The sequence below is a fragment of the Chinchilla lanigera genome, unplaced genomic scaffold, assembly GCF_000276665.1.
Source record: "Chinchilla lanigera isolate Chin_1 unplaced genomic scaffold, ChiLan1.0 scaffold00004, whole genome shotgun sequence".
NCBI lineage: Eukaryota > Metazoa > Chordata > Mammalia > Rodentia > Chinchillidae > Chinchilla > Chinchilla lanigera.
Genome location: NW_004955405.1, coordinates 37,489,887 through 37,513,408, shown reverse-complemented (window position 1 = coordinate 37,513,408; position 23,522 = coordinate 37,489,887). Strand labels below are relative to the sequence as shown.

Genomic DNA, 23,522 nt, shown 5'->3' with positions numbered 1-23,522 from the left:
GAAAGAGCCTGGATCTGAGCTCAGCTCAGGGTGTCTGCTTTTACAGACTCTGAATCGGTTATGAAATTCCAGTCTTCTACTCTTAAAATGTGGCCTTTCTCCAGAGGGGAGAAAAAAGATAGGAAGAAAAAGAAATAGTTCATTTTTATAAAAATTAAGACACAACAAACAGCAGTAAAACAAAGGAGGGTAAGCTGAGGAGAGTGGTGCTGTAATCACAGCACTCTGGAGCCTGAGGCATGAGGATTCGTGAGTTTGAGGCCAGCCTGGGCTATGTAGGAAGATCCTGTAAAAAAGAAGAAGAAAAAGAAGAAGGAGGAGAAGAAGGAGGAGGAGGAGGAAGAGGAGGAAGAGGAGGAGGAATAGGAGGGAAGAGGAGGAGGAGGAAGAGGAGGGAGGAGGAGAGAGGAGGAGAGAGGGAGAAGGAGAGGGAGAGGGAGAAGGAGAAGGAGAAGGAGAAGGAGAAGGAGAAGGAGAAGGAGAAAGAGAAGGAGAAGGAGAAGGAGAAGAAAAGAAAAGATAGAGGATCTCAGAATCTGGTTTGTTTGTTTTTCCTCACTAGGAAAAATGGCTACAGGGCAAAAGGCAGGAATTTTCAGATCCCTTCTCCTGTGAATAAGTCTGAGACAGGCATATGGGTAGAAATACTTCTTTGTGTGATGATAAATCTGTCATATCCATGCCACCTGGTGCATAGAGAAACTGCCCATATGAAATTTGCCTAAAGTATTAACTAAAGGCCTGTCCACCTGTACGTGTCTTTTGCAGAAAATCCAAGGCTCAAAGCCTACTGTTGTCTTGGTTGGTAAAAGGTTGAGACTCAACGTTAGAAATTAATGATTGCAGTTGGCAGGAAGGATGAGTACTGGTCTCCTATAGCACAGCAGCGTGACTATAGTTTACAGCAATTTATTATGTTTCATAAAGAGGGCCACGGCAGTCTGAAATGTCCCCAAATAAAGAAATGGTAAGTATTTAAGGTTATGGAAATGCTAATTACCCTGTTTTGATCATTATACATTGTATACATGCATTAAATGATCTATTACACTATGACCCATACATTGTCCTATTTAAAAAAGATTAATATTCTATGAAGAAATAAAACTTCATCTGCTTAATGTCCTTTCCCCCCCTCTGATTTATAGGAAGTACATTTGAAGAATGCAAGCAGGGGGAGTGCAGGAAACAAGAACTACAGGATGTAGGAAGACCCTCCTGGAGAGTGAAGAATTAACATGTCACCGCAGCATCCCTTGCTCTGCGCAAGTCACCTGTTAAACATTGGAACGCCTCCCAAAAAATAAGTTTGATAACGTTTCCAAGATGGGCATTTCCCCCCAGTGAAATATACAAGTAAATATTCCAACATTGTCTTTAGGAGTGATTGTTGTAAGCTTTGCACTTGCAAAAATGGTCCTGGAGTTGGTAGATTGCTGTTGATTCTTGTCAATAATGTTCTATAGAGAAAAGTGTATCTATCTTAGTCCCTGCCTCGCAAGAGCCACAATGCATGGGTGTTGTTTAGATCCAGTTGCACTAAATTCCTCTCTAAATCTTGGCTGCTGGAACCAGTTCAACAATCTGTCTCAGTGGTTCATGAATTGTTTTCTTATTTGCACTTCTTTCTAGGTAACACAAACTGTTGGTCTTACAGTGTCTACTAATCGTTGTCTCCCCCCACCACTCCCTCCCCACCATTTGCAATTTGGCAAATGTGGCCTCCTCAAAAGCAGTGCTAATAGGCAAGCCACCCACCAACTTTTAAACTACCGGACTCCACCTGTGGCGTTTGTACCAAACAGAAGTTGATGCATTTATTTTACACACGAAGCTTTAATTTTTTTCCACATCATGCCACACACACACACACACACACACACACACACACAATTTCAGGCAAAATGTCACAACTTTGAGGCCAATCATTTTTAGGTGTATGTTTGACACATAGAAAGTCTCTTAAACTCTCAGCAGTTCCTGTGAAGGATGAGTTAGTGTGCAACCTGATTGTCCTTCTCTCAATTTATTTTTTCCATATAGAGCACTATATAAATTTAGCATATCAATAATACAGGCTATATCAAACCGTATGTAAAACTCTGTTTTTTTTAGTACAATGGTGCTATTTTGTAGTTTGTTATATGAAAGGGTCTGGTCAAAACGGTAAAAGGTGAAAGCAAAACGGAAGGGAAAGCCTGGAGCCAAAGATGGCGCAGAGGAGCAGAGAAGGGAGAACCCCATCCCTTGGGGGAGAGTGCCCAGTCTCCCCAGTTACCCTCCCAGGGAGCTTCAGATGCGGGAGTCCACACACACAGACTCGACCAGGGAGTGCAGAGGAAGCTGTGGAATGCAAAGAGCAGAAGGCCAGCCAGGACTTTTAAGTCCTGGTTTCTTTTTCTCACTGAAGAAACAAACATCTGTGAGCTCTGCCATGGACTCACCACTGCATAACCTTGAGCTAGTCCCTTCACCTCTCTGTGCCTGTTTCCTCATCTGAAAAATGGGGGCAATATGTCATCTACCTACCTCAAAAGGGTGGTATGAGGATTAACAAGATAAAGGTTCAGATCTTTACCCAGCTTTGTCACGAGGGTGCTACATCAGAGCCCCTGAATTGCTGGGCTGCAAGGAATTCCACTAACAACCCATTCCCCACACAGCTAGAGAGTTTTTAACTGAAAGTTCCTGCTATCTCCTACCATTCCAATCAGTGCTACCCAACTAATCAACTAGGTTTGAAAAGCTAACAGCACAACCTCTTTCAAAACACTTCCCAAACTTTTAGAAACATTTGCTTTACAATTTGCTTGTGAATTCTACCTTTGAACATATAAATGTAAAGCTAAGTGAAAAAGGAGAAAGGAAAAGTAAAAGAGTAGAGAAGAAAAGGTCTCCACCAGGGAAAGGGCAATTGATTATCCATTAGTTAGGTCTTACTGATTCTCTCAGATAGCTGTAATCAATCTAGTAACACCTCTTTTAATATTATAAATTATACTCTATTTGTTTTGAAAAATACATTTTTTTCTTCGCTTTAGACAATATAAGAAAAATGTCCTGAGATTTTACGTATTAAAATAATATCTAATAAAAAGTCACAAAAGAACTTTCCTTAATGCATTTTATTCTTATCCTTTGTTGTATATACATATATATATATTTTAACTTTGTTAAAATATGCTAAGTAGAGTTGCTAGTTGAGGTGCAAAAAATTTGTGCTTAATCTTGAAATTTCCCCTCCTGTCTGCCCGGCTCTTTCTCTGTGGCTTAGACATTAAACCCAACACTGGCGCCCTGAAAATCCCTCGGTGAGGATAAGCCATCCACTGGAGCCTAGAAATTGCTCCTGGTCTCTGCATCAAAATTTTCCTTATAGAGCAATGAATTATCCAGCATTCAGATTTTCATCTGCCTTAGACTTTTTGGTAAAGAGCTCAGCGGGTTGATAATCTCACACATATTATATGCTTTATATTGTTGACAACTGTATATGAAAAACGCAATTGACATCTTTCATCTCCAGCTCACTGGGTTAGCTCAAGGTTCAGAGGCCAGAAAGGGAGCAAAGCTTTCCTGGCTCCGTGGTAGAGTAGAAGGAACTGTTCAGTGCAGCCTGCCCGGCCTATCCATTAGAAACCCCGGGCCCCAGGGTCCCCAGTGCTCTTGGAGCTGTGCCCCTTGGCGAGCTCAGCAAGGCTCTGACCGCTCTGGAGAGGTCACTCTCACCCTCTGCCTGTTCTCCAGATTGTGGGCTCTGGGGGGTGACCTGCTGGCCTCCTTTCCCGGATGGCTCCTGGGATTTTGGTACTGTTTCCAGTGTGAGCTTTTTAAAATTGCTCACTCCCAAGAATGCTTTGCAGGGAGTCCTCCGCAGATTCATGGGCTCCTGACGAGGCTGGGTGTGATAATTTTAAGGGTGTCTGTGACTTACTTTGTTCATTTAATTCTACAAACAGTCAAAAACTTCCATTGAATTCTACAAACAGTCGAAAACTTCCAGTGAGGAAAGCTTAAATATACAATACCCTGTTATTTTTATAACTTTTTCCAACATATAAAGCTCTCCAACCGAATCACAATCAACTACTAAAAAAGTAGTTATACTGGCTAGGCATGGTGGCACACGCCTGTGATCCCAGCACTCCGGGAGGCTAACTCAGGAGGATCATAAGTTCAAGTCCAGCCTATGCAACACAGTGACTTAGACCCTTTCTCACTCAGTCAATCAGCTAGCCCAGCATTTTATTTCCAAATAAATTAACACTAGAAGACAAAGTCAATGTATGCCCTGAGGGTCGATTGATCTCTGTATACTGCAGCAGAATGATCCGAAATTAACTGAAGGAGGGGAGCACCTAAAGTGTCACAACCCTTCGAAGCTTTGGTATGGAGTCTTAAGAGCTTTGCCACCTAGAAACGGGGCCATTTGAAGATGTCTAAGAACCGTAAATACTGAGGAGAATGTGCTTTCAACTAATAGGCTTATTTCCAGTTTAACGGGTAATACTCAATGCCTAGGACAAATTTTGGTCCTTCTTCCCCAGATACTATAAATTACTATTTCAGCTTTTTAGATGAAGCAGTTTCCACTGAAAAAGTTAATTCAGCTCTGTGTCAGAATCCACTCTTTTAGGGTAGAAGAAAAATTCAATAGCCACTTTACTACCCCTCTCTCTCTGTCTGTCTCTCTCCCTCAGACACACACACATACGCACACAGAGTCCAACAAAATACTAAGAAATCCCTTCCTTGAAAGTTTTCGTAAAAACAAAAGACCAGAAAATCCCTGCCCCCGTCCTCCTTCCCCCCTTGGGAGGTCGGTGTCCTGCAGATGAAACCATCTCCGTGCTGTGGCTCCAGGGTTTCTGTTACTGGCTTAGGCACTTAAGAAAAGGCTTAGCGAGGAAAATGTAGCATATTTTGCTCTCCCATTTACTGTTTGGCCAGCTATGCCAATGTGGTGCTATTGTTTCTTTAAGAAAGTACTTGACTAAAAAAAAAGAAAAAAAAAGAAAGCATAGACATATTTTTTTAAAGTATGAAAACAACAATTCTATAGATAGATGGCTTTAAAAATAGCATTAGGTCTAGTCACCACCACCTTTCAACTTTTTGTCACTTCTAAGTATTGTTCACCAAATGATGAGTTTGGGATACAGGAGCAGAAGATGGGAAATTAGTAAAGGTGAAAGGCTCCGTTATTTGTTGGCTCTCAAACTCAGCAAAATTCACAATGTATTATCCAATTTGAAGACTTTAATGAAGACGATGGAGTTTATAGAGGGGGGAAAGGATCGTATAGGTAAATGGCGAGACTAAAAAGGAAGATTCTGTTGCTTATCAATTTTCTGTACTCCACTCTAAAACAGATATTCAAGCAAGTACAGAAAATAAAAACAGAGAGAAAACTACATTGATTCACCTACTACTAAAAATAGCTTCTGCCACATCCTCCCTGGGTAGGCTTCGGCGTTGACAGCCTCCCTTTGCTCTAACATCTCACAGAGCAGCAGTGCTCAGAAAGCAATCACTGATCCCACTGGGGAAGGAGGGAGAGTATTTCCTCATGAGAGGGGGTTATCTACTGATCCAGAAGGAGAAGAATTTATGAGAAATTGTTGAAAGAGATGGCTAACGATCTGTGAAGATTTTTGTGTTTGTGGTTTTGTTTTTGTTTTTGTTTTTTACTTTATACAGTCTTTATGAATATCTTAATGTTCAAAAATGACTTGGTCTTTTTCTTCTTTTTTTCATATTGGAATAAGGGATGATAAGTTAAACCCATGTAGGCTTTTTAAACTATAGGCTAGATAGGAATGTATGTTTGACTTATTGAATCAGACTATTTAAAATGTTTTGCTATTTTTAATCTTAAAAGATTGTCCTAATTTATTAGAGTAGAACCTATTGGGCTCTTCTCATATGAAAGTGCATTCCCATTCTAAACGCACAGGCTCTCCCAGCAATGTTTTTTTAAAAAATCTGATTTATCTTTTGGCATCATTCACTTTAAAATATAGTAGAAAAATGTGCGTCACTCTTCCCTTCCTCTGCAATGAGTATAAAGCCCAAGGTCAGAGGGGGCAAAAGCAAAAGAAAAATTTTGTAGATTCTTGTGTTTGTTTAGATTTTGTGTTCAATGCTAGTGTTAATCCTATAATACCTATTTGCTTATCGCTATTTTGATATTCTATAAGATTTTCCTGTTAGGTATTAGAAATTGATACTTAGATACTGTTTTTGTGTGATTTCTATTTAAAAAGAAAAGGGAGACAAAAGAGATTTAAATGCATATGGTACAGGATAAAGATACCAACATAAGTAACAAAGTCTGTTTACAGAGTAACCTCCCTACACACACACACACACACACATACACACACACATTTTTAAAAAGGAAAACTCTCACAGATAAAGACAGAGGCCCAAGGGATTTTTGAAACCACCTTGACTCCTCTTAATTTTTTTTTTTTCAGACTCTCCATCAGTATTGTATACATTGCCCCAAGCTGAAACCCTAGAAGTAAAAGAACCTCTTTAAAAACACATATTTCCTGATTACCCTGATATGAAACAAGGTCCTTCTCTCTTCCTGTTTTCAATTGTCATGGATATGGATGGTCCCAAGGGAAATTTTTTTAATTAGAAAACAGAGAGAGAGTACAAAAGTCCAAAATGTTACTGCCCAATTGAAATATGAGCTAAGATGGAAATAGTTTCTCCTGCCTAAAAATCCAGGTTGACTCACCTTCACAATGACCTTCCACAATCCTTAGATTTTTGCCTTTGTTTAAATTGCCAGAACTAAAAGCAAATATTTTTCATTTTCTTTTGCCCAAAATGCACTGATGTAAAGTAGGAAAAATGAAAATGGGGCTCTGAAATCCCCTTCCAAGCCACCCACTGACCCACTCACCTGGAACAGCAAAGTCACTTCTGTTGCTCTCTTAATCTAATTGTGTTTGGATATTTATCTTGTACCTGCTGCTAAGTACGCTGCAGGGCGGAACTCTGAAACCTCAAGCTATCTACTCAATATCCCTTCTCTTTGTCTGTGTATCATTAAAATGTCTATTCACAATATCAGAAACGTTCAAACATCATGCAGCTTATATTCAGTTGATACAAAAGCCCCAAATACCACGTTGGATCTCTTTTTCTGCTAAGAGAGTTAATGAACTATGAGAATTGGGATTACATCACGTATTTTGCTTCATGTATTTTTATCACACTTATAGGCCAAGTGTGATAAATAAACCTACAGCCACTGAATTAATTTTCCCTGCCACTTTGAAGCCAGAAAAGGATGATTGGTCATTCACTGTGTCTAAGTTCGAAAGCGTTTTCTGTATTAAATTATTTCTGATTGTATTTGAAATTATTATTCAGTTCATCTATGGCAGAGGAATATCAGCCCTAATGACTTCTAAAAATGTAACTAACTGAATCATTATCTTACATTTACTGTTTCATAAACATATTTTGAAAATGTATGGCTAGAGTGTCATAATAAAATGGTATATCTTTCTTTAGTAGTTACATTAAAATTAATCATGATTGGTTAATTGATTCTTTTGGATAATGTTGGTGTAAAGTGTCATTCCTTAAGAAGTCTACTGTTAAATAGCATTTTTATTGATTAAAGTCTTGCAACAAATAAACATGAAAACCTATCCAGAAAGTAAAATAAATAATACAATAAAATGAAGATATCTTATAAAATTTACAGATTATATTTAAAAATAAATATATTTCAAAGGACTTGTACAAAGCATTATGAGTAAGAGATGTATGGATCTATGCACTGACGATAAATTAGAAGCTGACCCCTCTCACTATGACCCAAAATCTATGAATGAGCTATGATGCAAGGTGTTTGGGAAAAGATTTTCTCACCAAACTCTCTAAATATATCATACAGGGTACATAACATACAACTGGCATGTAATGCACACCCATACTCAGAGATTTTAGAAGAATGTGATCTCCCAGCACTGGGTTTTTATTTCAATAAATCTAGTTCTTTTACTGAATAGGTACTATAGCTGTCAAACTCACAGCAGCATTTATAAAAATGCAAGGTGTAAAGATTTATAGTTTCTCTCCTTTTAGAAACATATAATTCCATTTTCCTTTTTATAAACCCCATGTTAACTAATCCAAAAATTGATAAAATGTGAAAATAAGGCTCAGGACTTTGTACTTGCCTTTCAGGAAATAAGAGTGAAGTTTCCTTAGTACTTTCCACAGTGACAGCCATAGCTCAGCTCCCCGTCAGGTCTCTCTCTCCCCAACCCCTCGTCTCTCTTAGAATCTCCAGGGACCGCCCCTGGGTTCACATTATTTAGTCCCTCTTCCACCAAACATCCTACTCACACTGTCAGCATTTTGCTTCCCTTGGCCAAGGTTTTCCGCAACCCCTTCCTCCACCCTCTTCCCACAAGGATTCTGTCTCTTTCCCCTCATTCACACCAGGCCGATCTAGTTAGACTCTTTGCTGAGGGTTTTGTAGGGAATGAACTGGAAGGCAATTAGTCACACAGCAGAAAACAGCTTTTAATTCAGCTGTCAAGCATCACTATTCCTACAAATCCATTGTTGCACTTTGGGGCTTACAAGGGGAACAATATAAGACATATAATTTATAGAATTGTTTTGTAATAGTCACCCAAAGAGTCATAGACAAAAAGAGTGCAGGAAACCTGTCCACACACTAAAGACCAAAGAATCCAGCTGAGGGCCTGGATCCCATGGCAATGTCCTGCAAGAGTCCAGCTGAAGATCTAGAGCCTGTAGCAATGCCTCCCAGGAGTCCCACTGGAGGCTGAGAGCCCACAATGCCTCATGCAGGCCTGTTTCACAGATCTGCGCTGGGAGGGCCCAAAGGTCAGTGGTGGAAGCTAGAAAGTCTGTGCCAGTGGGATGAAGGAGCTGTGCTAGCAGGCTGAGGGATCTGCACTGGATCCAGGAGGCAATGCTCAAAGTGAAGGACCAGAGCCCCACTAAAGTGAATCACAGCCATCCTCAGCAACAACAAGGTCCTGAGGTCCTTCTCCAATGAGAACAGCCAAGTTCATCAGGAAAGCCAGCATGACAAGGTCCTCCAGCAGAATAACCCTAGAGGACCAGCAGCCCCCTAACAGCTTCCCAACAGCTCCCTACAGCTTCTAAACTTCTCCAGTTCTGCCTCTTATGCCGCCAACAACAATCCTCAGGTGGGCTCCCACACCCCACACCGTGCTGGTTCAGTTCAGCTGGGTGTTACAAATTCACCACCAGTTGTCAGTCCACTGCAATCCACCCCTGGTCAACTTGCTAACCATACACGTTTCCTTAAACTATAGTCTCTAGTGGCAGACTTATGAAAGGTTAACATGTCTTGGTCTATTCAGATTTACATTAATTTCACAATTACATATATATAAAAAATTCTTATTGCACTCATTCCCACACCAAAAGCAAACTATTTAAAGGGTGACCAAAATTCAAGGTTAAAACAGAATACTTTGATTAAGCAACCTGATTACAAACATATCTAAAAACAACATTAAAATATGATGCTTTTATATGTTGACCTATTTTATTTATTTACCTACCATAAAGAGTAAACTTACTGGGGGAAATTTCAGTCTGTCAGCACTGGCACCAAGTGTACACAGCTTTCTAATTCACAAATGACTTGGACATGAACGAAATTATAAACTCCTTTTTAAGTTCTCACACAATGAATAAACGTGTACTTCTAAATCACACAAAAAAATTATACAAAAAATAATTATTACAATCACAGTCCTTGCTGCCCATTGATTTTCACAATGTACGGCAAGACTAAACAACAGGGATCTCCTACAATTTAAATGCACTCTTATCTTCGGGTGAAAGGCTTCAGTTCATTTTTTCATTGCCCTGTTCTTAACAACCACATTCTCCTCTCTTTCATCCTTGCAACCCAACGCTCCATTACAGCCTCCCCTCTGGCCAAATGTTTCATATCACCTTCCTGGCTCTTTGCTCTTAATTTCAAATATATATCTGGCCAAAATCTCTCAACAGTAACCATGCCACCTTCCCAACAGTAGGCTGCATTGTAATTTTTCTTTTTCAACCCAGGCAGTATCTCTAAACACAAGCAAAATGCAGACCAAATTTCTGCCAAAGCACAACATACTACCTGGGATCCAGCAGACAATCCAGTTCTTCTCTATTGAAGCCTCCTGAGATTCATCTTCACCGGCAGCATTTCCAGCAGTACTTTGATTTTCCAAGGTCCAACCAGAATCTCCAATATAGTTTACAGCACACAGCAGCTGCCTCTTTGGCTAGTCTCTCAAAAACTTTCCAAATTAACACCCAAGGACTCTCAAGTCACATGACCAGGCAACATCACAACAATGACCCCACTCTCCCAGTACCAGTTTTGTTGTAGTTTGGGGTTCACAAGGGGAACAACACAGGACATATAATTTATAGAATTATTTTATAATAGTCACCCAAAGAGTCATAGACAAAAAGAGTGCAGGAAACCTGTCCACACACTAAAGACCAAAGAATCCAACTGAGGGCCTGGATCCCACGGCAACATCCTACATGAGTCCAGATGAAGACCTAGAGCCTATAATAATGTCCTTCACAAGTCCAACTGGAGGCCAAGAGCCCATGACAATGCCTCATGCAGACCTGTTTCACAGATCTGCACTGGGAAGGCCCTGAGGTCAGTGATGGAAGCTAGAAAGTCTGTGCCAACAAGATGAAGGATCTGTGCTAGCAGGCTGAGGGATCTGCACTGGAGCCAGGAAGCGATGCTCAAAGTGAGAACCAGAGCTCCCCTGAAAAGTACCACAGCCATCCTCAGCAACAGTGAGGTCCTGAGCTCCTCTGATTGTCAGGACATCTGAGTTCCCATCAGGAAAGCCAGTGTGACAAGCTTCTCCAGGAGACTGAGCAGTGCACCATCTTCCCCTCTGGAGCCAGGAAGCAATCAGTGTTCACAGTGAAGGACCAGAGCTCCCCCAAAATGAACTACAAGCCATCCTCAGCAACAACAAAGTCCCAAGCTGCTCCTCCTCTGACAAGAACATCCAAGTCATCAGTAAAGCGTGCATGACAAGGTCTTCCAGCACAGTGGCCCAAGAGAACCGGCAGCTCCCTAACAGCTTCCCAACAGCTTCCAAACAGTTTCTAAAATTCTTTCTTTCCAGTTCTGCCTCTTATGCTGCCAGAACAATCCTCAGGTGGGCCTCCCACACCCAGCACCACACTGGGTCAGCTCATTTGGGTGTTACAAGTTGACCACCAGTTGTCAGGCCACCACATCCACCAAGGAATTTCTGGCAGTTCACAGACCTTTCACCTTAATGAGATCCCCTCCACTCTTTCTGCAGACTCTGCTGAGAGTGACAAGGCTTCCTATCCAGCCCTTCATCCCCTCCCTTAAGAAGAACTTACAAGAAGATTCCATTGTGTTCTGCACATCAATCTTCCATTGCAGCTCAGGCCAGGGTAAGGTAAGGGCAAGACTGGCTCAGCTTTGATTACTGAAGTTGTTCAGAAGTTCTTTTCTAAAACAAAAGAATAACTCTACCCTTAGGAAGAATTCTATATTCCTTCAAGGTCATCTAGGCCAAATTACCAACTTTATGAAAATAACACTGCTTCCTTCCTGTCTGTTCTATGCCCATGACCATTACCACTGCTGCAGCAATACTGATGGTGGGTGCTCGCTGACCACTGGCTGTGGCAGTCACTTTGCCGAGGGGCCTCCTATACCGGTCATCCAGCCACATACAAAATCCTATGCATCAGGAGCTATTAAGACACACAGTGTCAGCCTGCAGCCGAAGCTCTCCCAAGTCTGGGTCTCCCCTGAGTGTAAACACTGACCACTTCAGGATGCTTCTACCGGAGCCATGTTTGATCATTTCTAGCTGGTAATGCAAGTTATTTTATTACACAAGGGTGATCAAATACACAGTGATTGTTTAAAATTTACTGCAGTAAAACACACATTGCTATGAATCCCCCTCAAAAGCCTCCTTGCTTTGAACACACTTATTGTTCTTGCCACTTTCTAAAGCAGCTCGGGAAGTCCTCCTTTTGGAGTATATTTAGCAGGCATCAAGAAAATGATGGATGCTGTTGCCAGATGCAGTCCAATGGAAAGTCAGGCTCATGAAAACATCACACGGTGTCCTCATCCACCCGTTCTCTGCATCTGGCACCCTGTAACTTCTGGATCTTCCTCACAGTCAAAATGACCATGAAAGGGAAATGTGTTAAATCCATTCAGGACACTGAGGCAGCCAGGACAAGGCAACTAAAGACACTCAGGAAAGAGGACTCCAGAGCTGCTGCTGAAAGTGGTAAGGGTAATGGGATGAGCGCACACAAAGTGAGGAAGGAGTATTTTCAAGGAGATTCATGACAACGTGTCTTTTCCAATAATGGCTTTTTTTAATTTAAGCATTCACACCTCGGGTGTTTTTTTTTTTAATCACACTTCATAAGCTCTTTTCCTTTCATTTCTTCCTTTTATTACATTTCAACCATCATTATGTTTTTCACTGACTTTGTATATGTTGATGTTACCTATGAACTTTACATTGCAACAGTAAAGGGTATATCATAAAATATTCATGATAAACAAGGTTTGGGAATGACAGGATTAAGCCAGTGCACTATGGACAGTGATGACACTGATGACACCCTTGCATCCTAAAGACAGAGCCACTGCTCCCTTAGCAGCAAGAGACCCTAAGTCGAGAGCAGAGCTGAAAACTGGTCTCGTCCTCACCTATTTATGGATAGAGATTAAATCTCTTTGGGATCCAATAAAGGATAATGGTTATGGTTAGTACAACATCTGGTTTATGAATGTTCTTCCCTTCGCCGTGTGATGGGATGAGATGATTTCAACAAGAATAAAATGATCACTAAAAACAGAAACAGATGTAAATTGGATTTGAGACAATTATGCAGTACATCAGAAGTAAAATTTGACCTTGGATTTCAACTAAGGTAGGAAATGTGGTGTGGAAGGGAGTTTCCTCTTTTTAGTTAAAAAGAGGGAGAGTTAAAGATTGAGTAACTTTCCTGTAATTTCCTAATTCTACTTTGTTTATTTCACTCCCAGGCAGTGGATGCAAAGGGCTCTCAGTCCAAATAGAAATCAGGGGGCTTAGAGGGTCTCAGCACGGCTACTCATTGGGCCAAACCCTGCGGTGAAATCCGTCCCGCGCTCCAGGAACACGTTCTGCTCTGCCCAAGCCCAGAGCTCAAGAAGGGAAGGCGGGGGCTGCTCCTCGAGGATGCAAAGGAGACAGCAGTCAGAGATAGAAGCAGAACCAGGGTTATGCTTTTCCTTCTTACTTGGCCTAGAACATCTACTGCGGCCGCCCTTACATAACCTGAAATGCATGAATGTGATGCTACCCACAACCAAATCGCCCTTATTTCTTCTGCCTCTTTCTGTTGTAAAGGTCATGGGAAGTAGAGGCTTTCCTGTCCCTCTGCCGCAGCCAAATAGATTCCCATAGACTGTTGATATTGCACACTCCCTCTGGTTGGCCTCCTTTTACCTCACCACTCTAGTAAAAGCTACAGGGAAATAACTGAGTACGGACAGATGCTAGAATGTGCCGGTGGCTTCCCTGCTCGCTCTCTGTCTCCCAGCGTTTCCTGACTGTGCTCTTCCACACGGAACTACTCTTGGAGGCACCTGCCCGCTCTCATCTCTGGGCCAGCCTGGCCAACAGGAAGCACCCACAAGAGACTGAGGAGAAGAGGAAGAGAGAAGCCAAGGCTCTCCCCTTCTCCCCGGCTTCAGGTAGCATCTCCAGCAACTGCAGCTCTTCCCTCTAGGGTCCCTGCCCTCCCCACCCCAGCCTAAGAAGCACCTGCACCTCTTGACCAACCCGATGTAGCCAAGCTTCTTTTCCCAAATGGGGAGAACACTCTGTCTTCTCTGTCCCTTCAGCCCAGCGATAGTTACATCCTGACGATGTTCGTTCCCCTTCCATACGTGGTTTCTTCTCTCTTCATTGCCTGCGTTCCATTGTGTCTTTCTAAAAACCTAGATCAGGTTTTGCTCCCTCACCAGACCCTAGCAATGTGAACAGGAATGGCATGGCTGTTCCTGTAAGAAGCAGGAACACCGGAATCAGGCAGAGGTGTGCCCCTGCTGTGGCTCTGATGCTTCTAGCTGGGTGCGCTCAGCAAATTAAATCCACCTCTATGCAGCGCAGCTTCCTCTTTTTAAGTTTGTTTTCCATTACTGGAGAGTGAACCCAGAGCTGTTGCACTGAGCTACATCCCCAGCTCTTTTTTATTTTTTATTTTGAGAAAGTTGCTAAATTGCCCGGGCTGTGTTCAAATTTGAGATCTTCCTGCCTCAGTCTCCCAAAGTGCTAGGATGACACATGTGTACCATCACATCCAGTTTAGGTTTCTTCTTTTTTTAAATGGTAATCATAGTAATATCTGTCTGATATTCATGTGAGGATTAGACATATCATGCAATAGTTCTTAAATGCCCAGATTTCTCCAAATAGAAAAAATTTAAGAGTAGAAATTCAGAGAGTTCACCTAGAGTGGCATAATATTTATCAAAGACATAAAAAAAAAAAACCCATCTGTTATCACCATTTGTCAGGGAAAGGGAGTTAACTTCTAAAAAACATGGTATGGATGCAATCTAAGAAGAGAGGGCATTTCTCTAAACTGAGTAAGTGTATGGAAAACTCATGACACTGTCTTAATTCTTTTCAGCTCTAGTTTCTCTGGGGCTGGGTGGAAACCATGAGCATGGTGTAGCACCAGTGTGTTCATCAGCTCCTGTTTCCATAGCTCCTGGAAATTTTATCAGTACTTTTATTATCACTACCTCTATTGTTACTATCCAGACTCCGAACACTGGTGAAGGAGCTAGGATCCCCACTGGTCCAACCTCTCCTTTCCTAGGCACACCCTGTCTCAAGGGCCCTGCCTCTGGAACAGTAACCAAGTGACCACGTTTCCCCTGAGCAGAGTCTCACTTGGCAAAATCACTTGGGAAAGTACTGATGCAAATCCTTGCCCCACAAAGCAAATGTAGAATTTCAAGTTTAGCGTTTTCTTGCTGTGTCATTATGATGCGTTCTTTTTCTCAACCCCAGCCCTGCCCAGCCTGCAGAACTGCAAACTTCATATATAATCATTTTACCTCCTTGTGTGATCTCTTCAGGATATCTCTATGCAGTACCAAAATAATTATTCATGTCACTGTAGTCAAATCAAAAGGACAATGTGAATACATCAGTTGCTGTTATGTATAAACCTAATTCCAGTAATTTTTCAACCAGCTTTACTGGATTCCCCAATATACAACTACAGTGACTTTGTCTTTTACTTTTGGCCAGAGTCATCCCACAGCAAGTTCTTCTCCAATATTACTCTTATTCTTTGTGATCTGCTAATGGCATTTCATGATCTGGTCTCTTACTCCTTATTCTTTTGAGTTTTTCACAATGTCATATAATATAAATATCCCTAATATGGAAAATGACAATTCCCTGAAAGAAAACCTGAACCTATTTTTAAGTCCTTTCAAATCCTTGTGAAGATTTATTCTGAGTCTTTCACTATGTGTGTAACATTATTCCAGATCTTCTTCAGTGTCACTCCTGTACAACCCAGGGCTCAATCTGTCACTTAGAGAAGCAAATTGAGATTTGGATTAATTTTTGAAACTGCAGGATCCTCAGAAACAGACTTCAGATGTTATCCCAATGAGTTCTGGTAACTGTACTCATGCAGAGGGTGTCTTCCGGGGTCTTGTCTACGGGCCATTCTGTGGGCGCTGTCATGCCTTTAAGAATGCCAGCTCCATTCTACGCTGTGTCCTTGTATGACCGTTTAACAAGAACTGTGAGTGTGGACTTGTATTTCCCAGTAAGAGTAGGCAGCGAGTTCAAGCAGTCTGATAAGATAAGGAAACTGCCAGTAAAAGGTTTGCTTGGAGTCTTTTGGACACATTCATGCTCTGCAGGGTTTATTTGTAAGCCAGTTCTAAAAGTCAAACTGATAATACACCACCACTTGCTAGCAGGCACTTGCGGGGAAACCCCACACGCTGACGAACAATCCACTGCCCTCGTCCTGGGGAGCAGAGCAACGTGGAAAGATGCATGTGCACGGAGAAGCACGTGCCCGTTCCATGTGCATTTGCTCATAGTTGTCTCTAAAATGTTATCTGTCCTGAGAGCTGAGGGAGGAAAGCAGACAAAGCCTCCTGAAGGAGCGACTCAGATAAACCCAGGGCGCTATTTCCCAGTAGCTGCAATGGATCACACAGGACCATTCACTCTCTCACCAGGGCCCCTTGGGACAGTGTTACACAGTGTAGAGACAAGCAGAGAGGATTAGGGGTGAAGTCTGTGAGCCACGGGGTGCAATTTTCCTCTCCAGGAAACTAACTGGCCCTCCTGCGGATCCAACGCATGACCTGGGACTTGTTACCACGCTAACCAACCATACCCAAACATATGCAGGTCTGAAGCCAGAGGAGCTTCAAACCACCCCTAAGAATATAATCAACGGAGCCACAGGAAAACACAGAAAGTAAACACTTTCTATATAGGCGGAAAGAACAGAAGATTTGGAAAGAACCTACATTCCCTGCGTTCCTCAGGCATCCGAAGGCTTACTGGAAATTTCCACTTGGATGTTGCCCAACACTTTGACTTCAACCCGTTTTCCTCCCTCAGTTCCTACCTCTAAGAGCACTTTGCTGTTTGGAAATTTCAGTCTATGGTGGTGGTACTCCGTGGACCAAGTTCAACACATTCAGCTGTCCAGCACACCTTCAGACGAAGGCAAAGGCCACTGAGACCATTCACTCTCCCACCAGCCCCTACCAGCTCCTACCAGCTCCTACCAGTTCCAGTCTCTGCATTCATTTTATCTACTGGTCCTAAAATTCTGCTTAGCACACCCTGGAAGCTTCAGGGGCTACCATTCCAACTCAGAAGCTTACTATTTCTCAATTTATATTGCAACTAAACTATTCACATGCATCCTGCTTTTGCATATCACTCACCCCACCTGGAAAATGTTCCCTTTCTCTCCAAATACTGCAAGGTGAGCCATGCTTTAAGGCATGGACCATGTCCCAATTCTGTCTTTTCATAGCTACTTCTAACTCTGTGGATCATTCTTTTTATCGAACTCCTGGATTCCACATTCGCAGTCTCAGCCATTCTGAGACTGGTTCTCTGCTGACCGATCACCAGGGCGCTTTTCTTGTATGTAATTCTTCTCTGCCAGCTGTACTGTAAATTGTTGGGAAACACAGATTTGACTTTTATGTCGTGGACTTTCACTGAACCCTCACCTGTGAGAGGGACTTCTCTGGAAATATAGCCAGGGGAAAACCTGACTTACACCACAATAATGGAGAAATGGACAATTAAAAAAACATAAACAAGGTATGTGTAGATAGTAGAATAAAGACAACAAGAGGGCAATATGATAGACAAAACACCAGTAAGATGAATCACTACTCACAATTCGCCTCTTTTCTTTGGCCAAGCAGTCCAGTGGGGAAATCTATACATGATCTATACAAATCTATACAATCTATATACAATATAATCTATACACAAATCTATACAATCTATACACAAATCTATACAAAATCTATACAAATAAGGTGCTCCCCAATTCTGTCCTAGGTCCCCTTTCGCTGTGACACTCTCTCCCTTACAAATACCACCTTTCCTCCTTCATGCAGATGAGGCCAGACTTAACCTTCTCCTTTGAAACCCAGCCATTATCACCCACGGCCGGACAATCACCTCCCCTTCATCAAACTCTCAAAACAGAGCTGCTACCAGTTGGGGTGTCCTGTAGCTATAAAATACATCTCAGATTTCAAAGATTTAGAAAGAAACAAGAGTACAACATAATTAATAATCTTATGCTGATTATTTCTTGGAATTATAACATTTTAGCTGTAATGAGAAAAATATATTATTAAAATTAGTTTCATCTGTTTCTGTGCATTTTTTTTTCTAATGTGGCCACTAGAAAAATTAAAATTCCAGATGGCTTACATTTGTGGCTCTCATTATATTTCTACTGGACTATGTTGACCCAGACTATCCACCAGCCACCCAGACAGGAAGCCCTTAGAGCCTGCCATGATTCTACTTGGTACCTCGCATCCCATGCTGCCGGGACATCACCATGGAAAGGTGAAGAGGGCGAGCTTGTTCTCTCAAGGGTACCACTCTACATTCTAGCTTCCCCATCTCCATCAAAGTCTCTCTTCCAACTTCCCACACTGAGGAAGTCATAAATCCTTGTCCTTTCTCACAGCTCATTGTTCTACAAGTCTTTGCAGCTGCCGCAGTAGCATCTTCTCCCTTTGCTCCCCACCCTCTGGTCTCATACTCTTGGTCCAGCCACCTCTCAAGGGACAGTTTAGTGGGCCCCTTGCCTTGTCTCCTACCCTCTGTCTGCTGCCACCATGCCAGCTCTCCTAATCCACTACCCTGATACTAAAACCAAAGACTGGAACCTGGGGAATCTTCATGGATTCCTTTCCAGGAGATGAATAGAAGAGATTTATGGAAAGAATATCATGTGTTTGCCACCAAGTATTCCGTATCTCACATGCATAATCACATTGTCTTGTCCCAAAAATATCGTGAGAGAAAGTTTAGGCACACCTTGCAAGGTGGTGATCTCAAGGTCCAGGGAAACTTAGTCACAGGTCTCAAGGCGCAGAACAACCCGTGAGAACAGTCTGCGTGATCTCAGAGGACTTACGCTTAAGTTTTGTGTTCCTATGGAAGTAACTGCAGAAAGTCTTCACAATCGTCTTTCCTCAGCGCTTCATTCTCTCTCGATGAGTAAATGATTCCACTGCTCTTCATTGCAACACAAAATGCAGAGTGACTTTTGATGACTATACTCTGGATTCCCAAATCCAACTCCCCACTACGACCTACATCTATCCTTGTAGAGGTCTGCCATGGCTCACCCAAGCTTTTAATTTGGTTCTTTGCCACTGTAGTAGATTGAATTGTATCCCTCAAAAAGATATGTTTAAGTCCTACCCCCCACACACACGCCTATGAACAAGGCCTTAGAGATTTGCAGATGTGTTAGGACTCTCAGAATGTAATGATCCGGGACATGGAGTAGGCCGTAAATTCAATGACTGATTTTTTACTGAAGCAAAGAGAGGGCCCTTTGCACACATAAACATGCAGGGAAGAAGGCTGCAGGAAGAGGAGGCAGAGATAGGAGTGATGCTGCCACAGAGCTGGAAGAGACGAAGAGGTTTCCTCCCTCAAACCTTCAGAGAGTGTGGAGACCTTCAAACTTCTGGCCTCCAGAACTGTGAGAAATAAACTCTATTGTAGTAAGGTATCCAGGACTGAGACAGGGAAATCTTCAGTGTGATTGACAGGTTGCTGGATACTCAGTGCTAACAAATCTAAGAGCTGACAACTCCAGGGAGACGTAGTCCCAGGTCCCAACAACTACTGTGAGATTTCCCTCCAGGTTCAGCCAGCACCTCACAGTAAACATCTGATAAAGGTATTGGGGAGCACTTTGAAATATAATAGAGCATTCTGTCTTTCTGCAACAGAACTGACCTCAGGAGAAACTGGTTCAGTACCATCTAATCTTTTGAAGTATTTTCAGAGATTAACCTAGCTAGGGGAAAGGGAATACCCAATCCAATCATTTGCAGCCTTCCATGTGGGAAAGAGGAGCTACCCAGCTCTAGCATACTCCAGCCATTCTGCCACATATGGAGAGGGAAAATGAACTCAATACCTGTGGAAAAAAAGGAGACAGTAGGTAGGCGGGGTAGGGGGAGTAAAACAAAAAAAATGACCAAGATGTTTAAGTATCAAACACTCAAGCTGAATATCATCACCATGTGTCATAAACATATACTAATAAAAAAATAAAGTGGATACTGAAGATGGGAAAAGAGAAAGAAAGAAACCAGAACTTGTGGAGTTGATAGCCCAGAGGCTCACTACAGACTGAGACTCCATCACAAAGCTACCAATCACTTCCTTTCTGCAACATCAGTTATGGCTTGCATCTAGATGTCCCCCTAAAGACTTATGCACTCATAGACAGGGTTTTGGGGAGGTAGTTGGATCATATGTGTGTATGTGGTACTGAATTAAGGGTGTGATAACTGGATCAGTCTACTGATTAGATTAACATTGTTCTGGGTGTGGCTGAAAACACACCTTGGGGTGAGTGGCACCAGCAAATAGGCTTTGTAGCCTGAACGGACTAAAAAGGGAAAGGGAAGCTCACTGCTTGCCTGCCTACCCTACCATGGACTGTTTCTCCTCTGCTATGCCCCTCTTCTGTGCTTGGAGCCAGATGACTATGAATTGAAACCTCTATAAACAGTGAGCCAAAATAAACTTTTCTTCCTTTAACTTGTGGGTGCCAGCTATGTTGTCCCAACAGCAGGGAAGTAATTCAGACAATATTTTACCATCACATCACTGAAGGCCTAATTATAGCAGTTCTTTTATCCAGTACATCATGTCTAGCCACCAAACATTACAAGGCACACTAAAAATCCACACAGGTTAAAAATACAGAGCAAATACCCATACCAGACATGAAAGGTATACTGATATTATCAGACCAGGAATTTAAAATAACTTTGATTATGATGAAAAGTGCAAATCTTAAAGAAGTACCACAAAGAAATACTATATGAAAAATATTGTATCAGAAACAAAGAGTACATTTGCTGAGGCGAGTGTTATGATACACTGAACACAGCTAGGGACCATATCTCTGAGTTTGAGGATATCTCAGCAGAAGCTTCAAAAACTGAAAAGTAAAGATGATAAAGTCTAGGGGGAAAACAACAGAACAGAGTATCCAAGGCTTGTGGGTGGGATAACTAGAAAAATTACAACATATGCATAATGGGAATACCAGAAGGACAAGAAAGAGAGAAAGTAACAGAAGAAATATTCAAAACAGAATGTCTGAAATTTTCCCCCAGATTAATGCCAGACACCAAACCACAAATCCAGGAAGCTCAGAAAACCCTGTTGCATTTTACCCATAATACTGGCAACACTTTAAATTTAGTCATGTCAAGAATTGACAAGAGTATGTGCTGAACATAGAACAAGAGAAAGGCTTCAAGCCTGAGGAGAAGGAAAAGTGAGAGGTGGGAAAAGGATGCAAAATATGAGGAAAACACTGAAAGAGTTTTGACCAAGAAAGACTCAGAGAAACAGAGGGGTATGGGATTGACAGACTGATTGATTGATTCACTGATTGAGGTGCTTGGGATACAACCCAGAGCCTTGCACACTTTAGACAAGTGCTCTACCTCTGAGCTACATCCCCAGCCCCAAGAGCTTTATTTTTAATGGAACATGCTAGGAAGGGTGTGTATACTAACAGAAATAATCCAGTAAAAATGTAGATATTAAAGGTGAAAAACAGAGTGAAGGAAAAATTTTAAAAATTAAATCTTTGTTGAGGAGATGTAAGATCGAGACCATTTCAGGAAGAAAAAAAAAATCGTCTTTGGCAAATGACGAAAAAGAAGTATAGCTACAGGTGCATTTGTAGAGCTCAAAGTATTGGGAGAATTTTGAGGAGGTTATTGATTCACTGGCACTCTCCCGGGATGTTCCCTATCCCCGAAATAAGCAATATCTTTTTGTTTCTACAAAAGAACCAAGAAAGAATATGTGCACATGGATCACCCTCGATTCCCTGCTCCCTGTCCATGCCCCCTACCAAGTCCTCCTTCAAGTGCTCTTCATGCTCATCCCTCATGCCACGGCCCCAGCTCATCAATGGGACAAAATCTAGTCTTAGGTCCCCACTGGAATCCGCTGACCCCCACTCAGATTAGCTCAAAACTCCTGGAAATTAGGACCCTGATATCTTCATTTTTTTAACAAATTCCCCAAGTGACAGTTTTTTAGTCAACATCTGTCCCCATTTGGAATGCATGTCTCTCTGCCATATGCAACATGTATTCTGAGCTTCCTTGACTTTAGAAAAACAAACAGGAAAACAAATGTGAGAAATCAAAAGAGGATTTCCACTTCTGAACCAATTAAGGATATCAGTGATAACCACCGGAGTCTAAAGTACAAAAGGCCACTCTGTGTACAAGAATTAATGGTTGGGGAATGAATGAAGGCATGAGTAACAGCTGAGCCCGCAGGACTGGGTGTGGAGGAGCTTCATTCAGTGAAGGTCTACAGGACGTGTCAGGAACCATGACATCCTGTGTTGAGGGGCCGCCAGGGAGAAGAAACTCCCAAGGCCAAGGAAAAGTTGTGTAAGAGGAAAGCTTAAAGAGCAGTATGAAAGCTTGGAAAGAGTCGCCTGTGAAATAAAATGTCATTTATTCTTTTCTAATCACAACTCAGTTTAATGAGGAGATTTGGCAGGGAGGGGCCCTGGGTGGAATAAAGATGCTCTATTAACCAAAGAAGCAGGCAAAGAATATAGAAGCCAAATAGACCATATTGGCCTGCCCTAACTTACCAGCTGTTTCCTTTCTGGTCAATGGAAACAGAAAAGTTAAACTTTTTAATGCAATATGAAAATAATTTTCTCAGATTCTACAGAGCACGGTCGGGGCCTTAGAAGAGAAACAACTCAACAGTGACTTCACGATGCATCCCCAGAATACAAATTGGAGGGGCCAGACATGGCATGTTCATCAGCCTTCCTAATGACATTCACAGTTATTTTTATGCTTAATCAAATGAGTCTCAGACAACTTTTGAATATGGAAAGGATGATACCCAAATGTTTGTGCCAATTTCTGGTTATGCACTTTGCTTAAAAATTAACTTGGACTGGCTGAAATGTTGGCTGGAGTGGTTGCTCGGTGAGGACACTGTAAAATATCCAGGCATTTCACCCAAAATGGGAGAGACAACTCTTTGCTTTGAGTCTTGGGGTTGCAAAAGGTCAGCTAGGTGACAAAGTGACAAATTCTCATTACACTATTTAACAAGATTTTATAGATTACATGTTGGAGGAGGCAATTTCCATTACCATTTCCTGGATGGGGAATACGTTGAAATCCTCTATTAAAAGAATAATAAATGACTCAAAACATAAAAATTAAAGCCTGTTCCCTTCATTGGCTTTTGCCTTAGAAATTCAACTTTGTAGCATAATATAATTTAGAACTAAGAAAGACATAAGAAAACGTCTAACTGAAAACATTCATTTCACAATGGAGAGAAGCTGTCACAGTTAGTTCAAAATGAGAGGCTCCAAGAGGTGGCTTAGCACGGAACCCCGACATGTGGAGGGGACCGAATCTAGTTGCACATAGAACTAGTACCACTGCCAACTTAGTACGACTGAGACTTCTCATTATTCAAATATGTTATATCTTGGGAAAAGAGGGGCCCCCAAATAGCAACGGATAGGCAGCGTCATTCCCCTCCAATTCCTTGCCTTTGTATCTTACCGGTGTCTAGGAAATACCTGGTAGA

At 41.9% G+C, this 23,522-nt stretch overlaps 1 protein-coding gene across 8 annotated transcripts in view; it reads left to right on the top strand.

The window, feature by feature from the left end:
• Positions 1–7,579, top strand: part of Igf1 (insulin-like growth factor 1 (somatomedin C)) — a 76,323-nt gene extending 68,744 nt beyond the window's left edge. For all 8 annotated transcript variants that reach the window (XM_005374571.2, XM_013518808.1, XM_013518816.1 and 5 more), the window contains one exon: positions 1,149–7,579. In XM_005374571.2, coding sequence (XP_005374628.1) covers positions 1,149–1,208 — 60 coding nt within the window. In that variant the 3' untranslated portion in view covers positions 1,209–7,579. The remainder of the gene's footprint in view (positions 1–1,148) is intronic.
• The last annotated feature ends 15,943 nt before the right edge of the window (positions 7,580–23,522 follow it).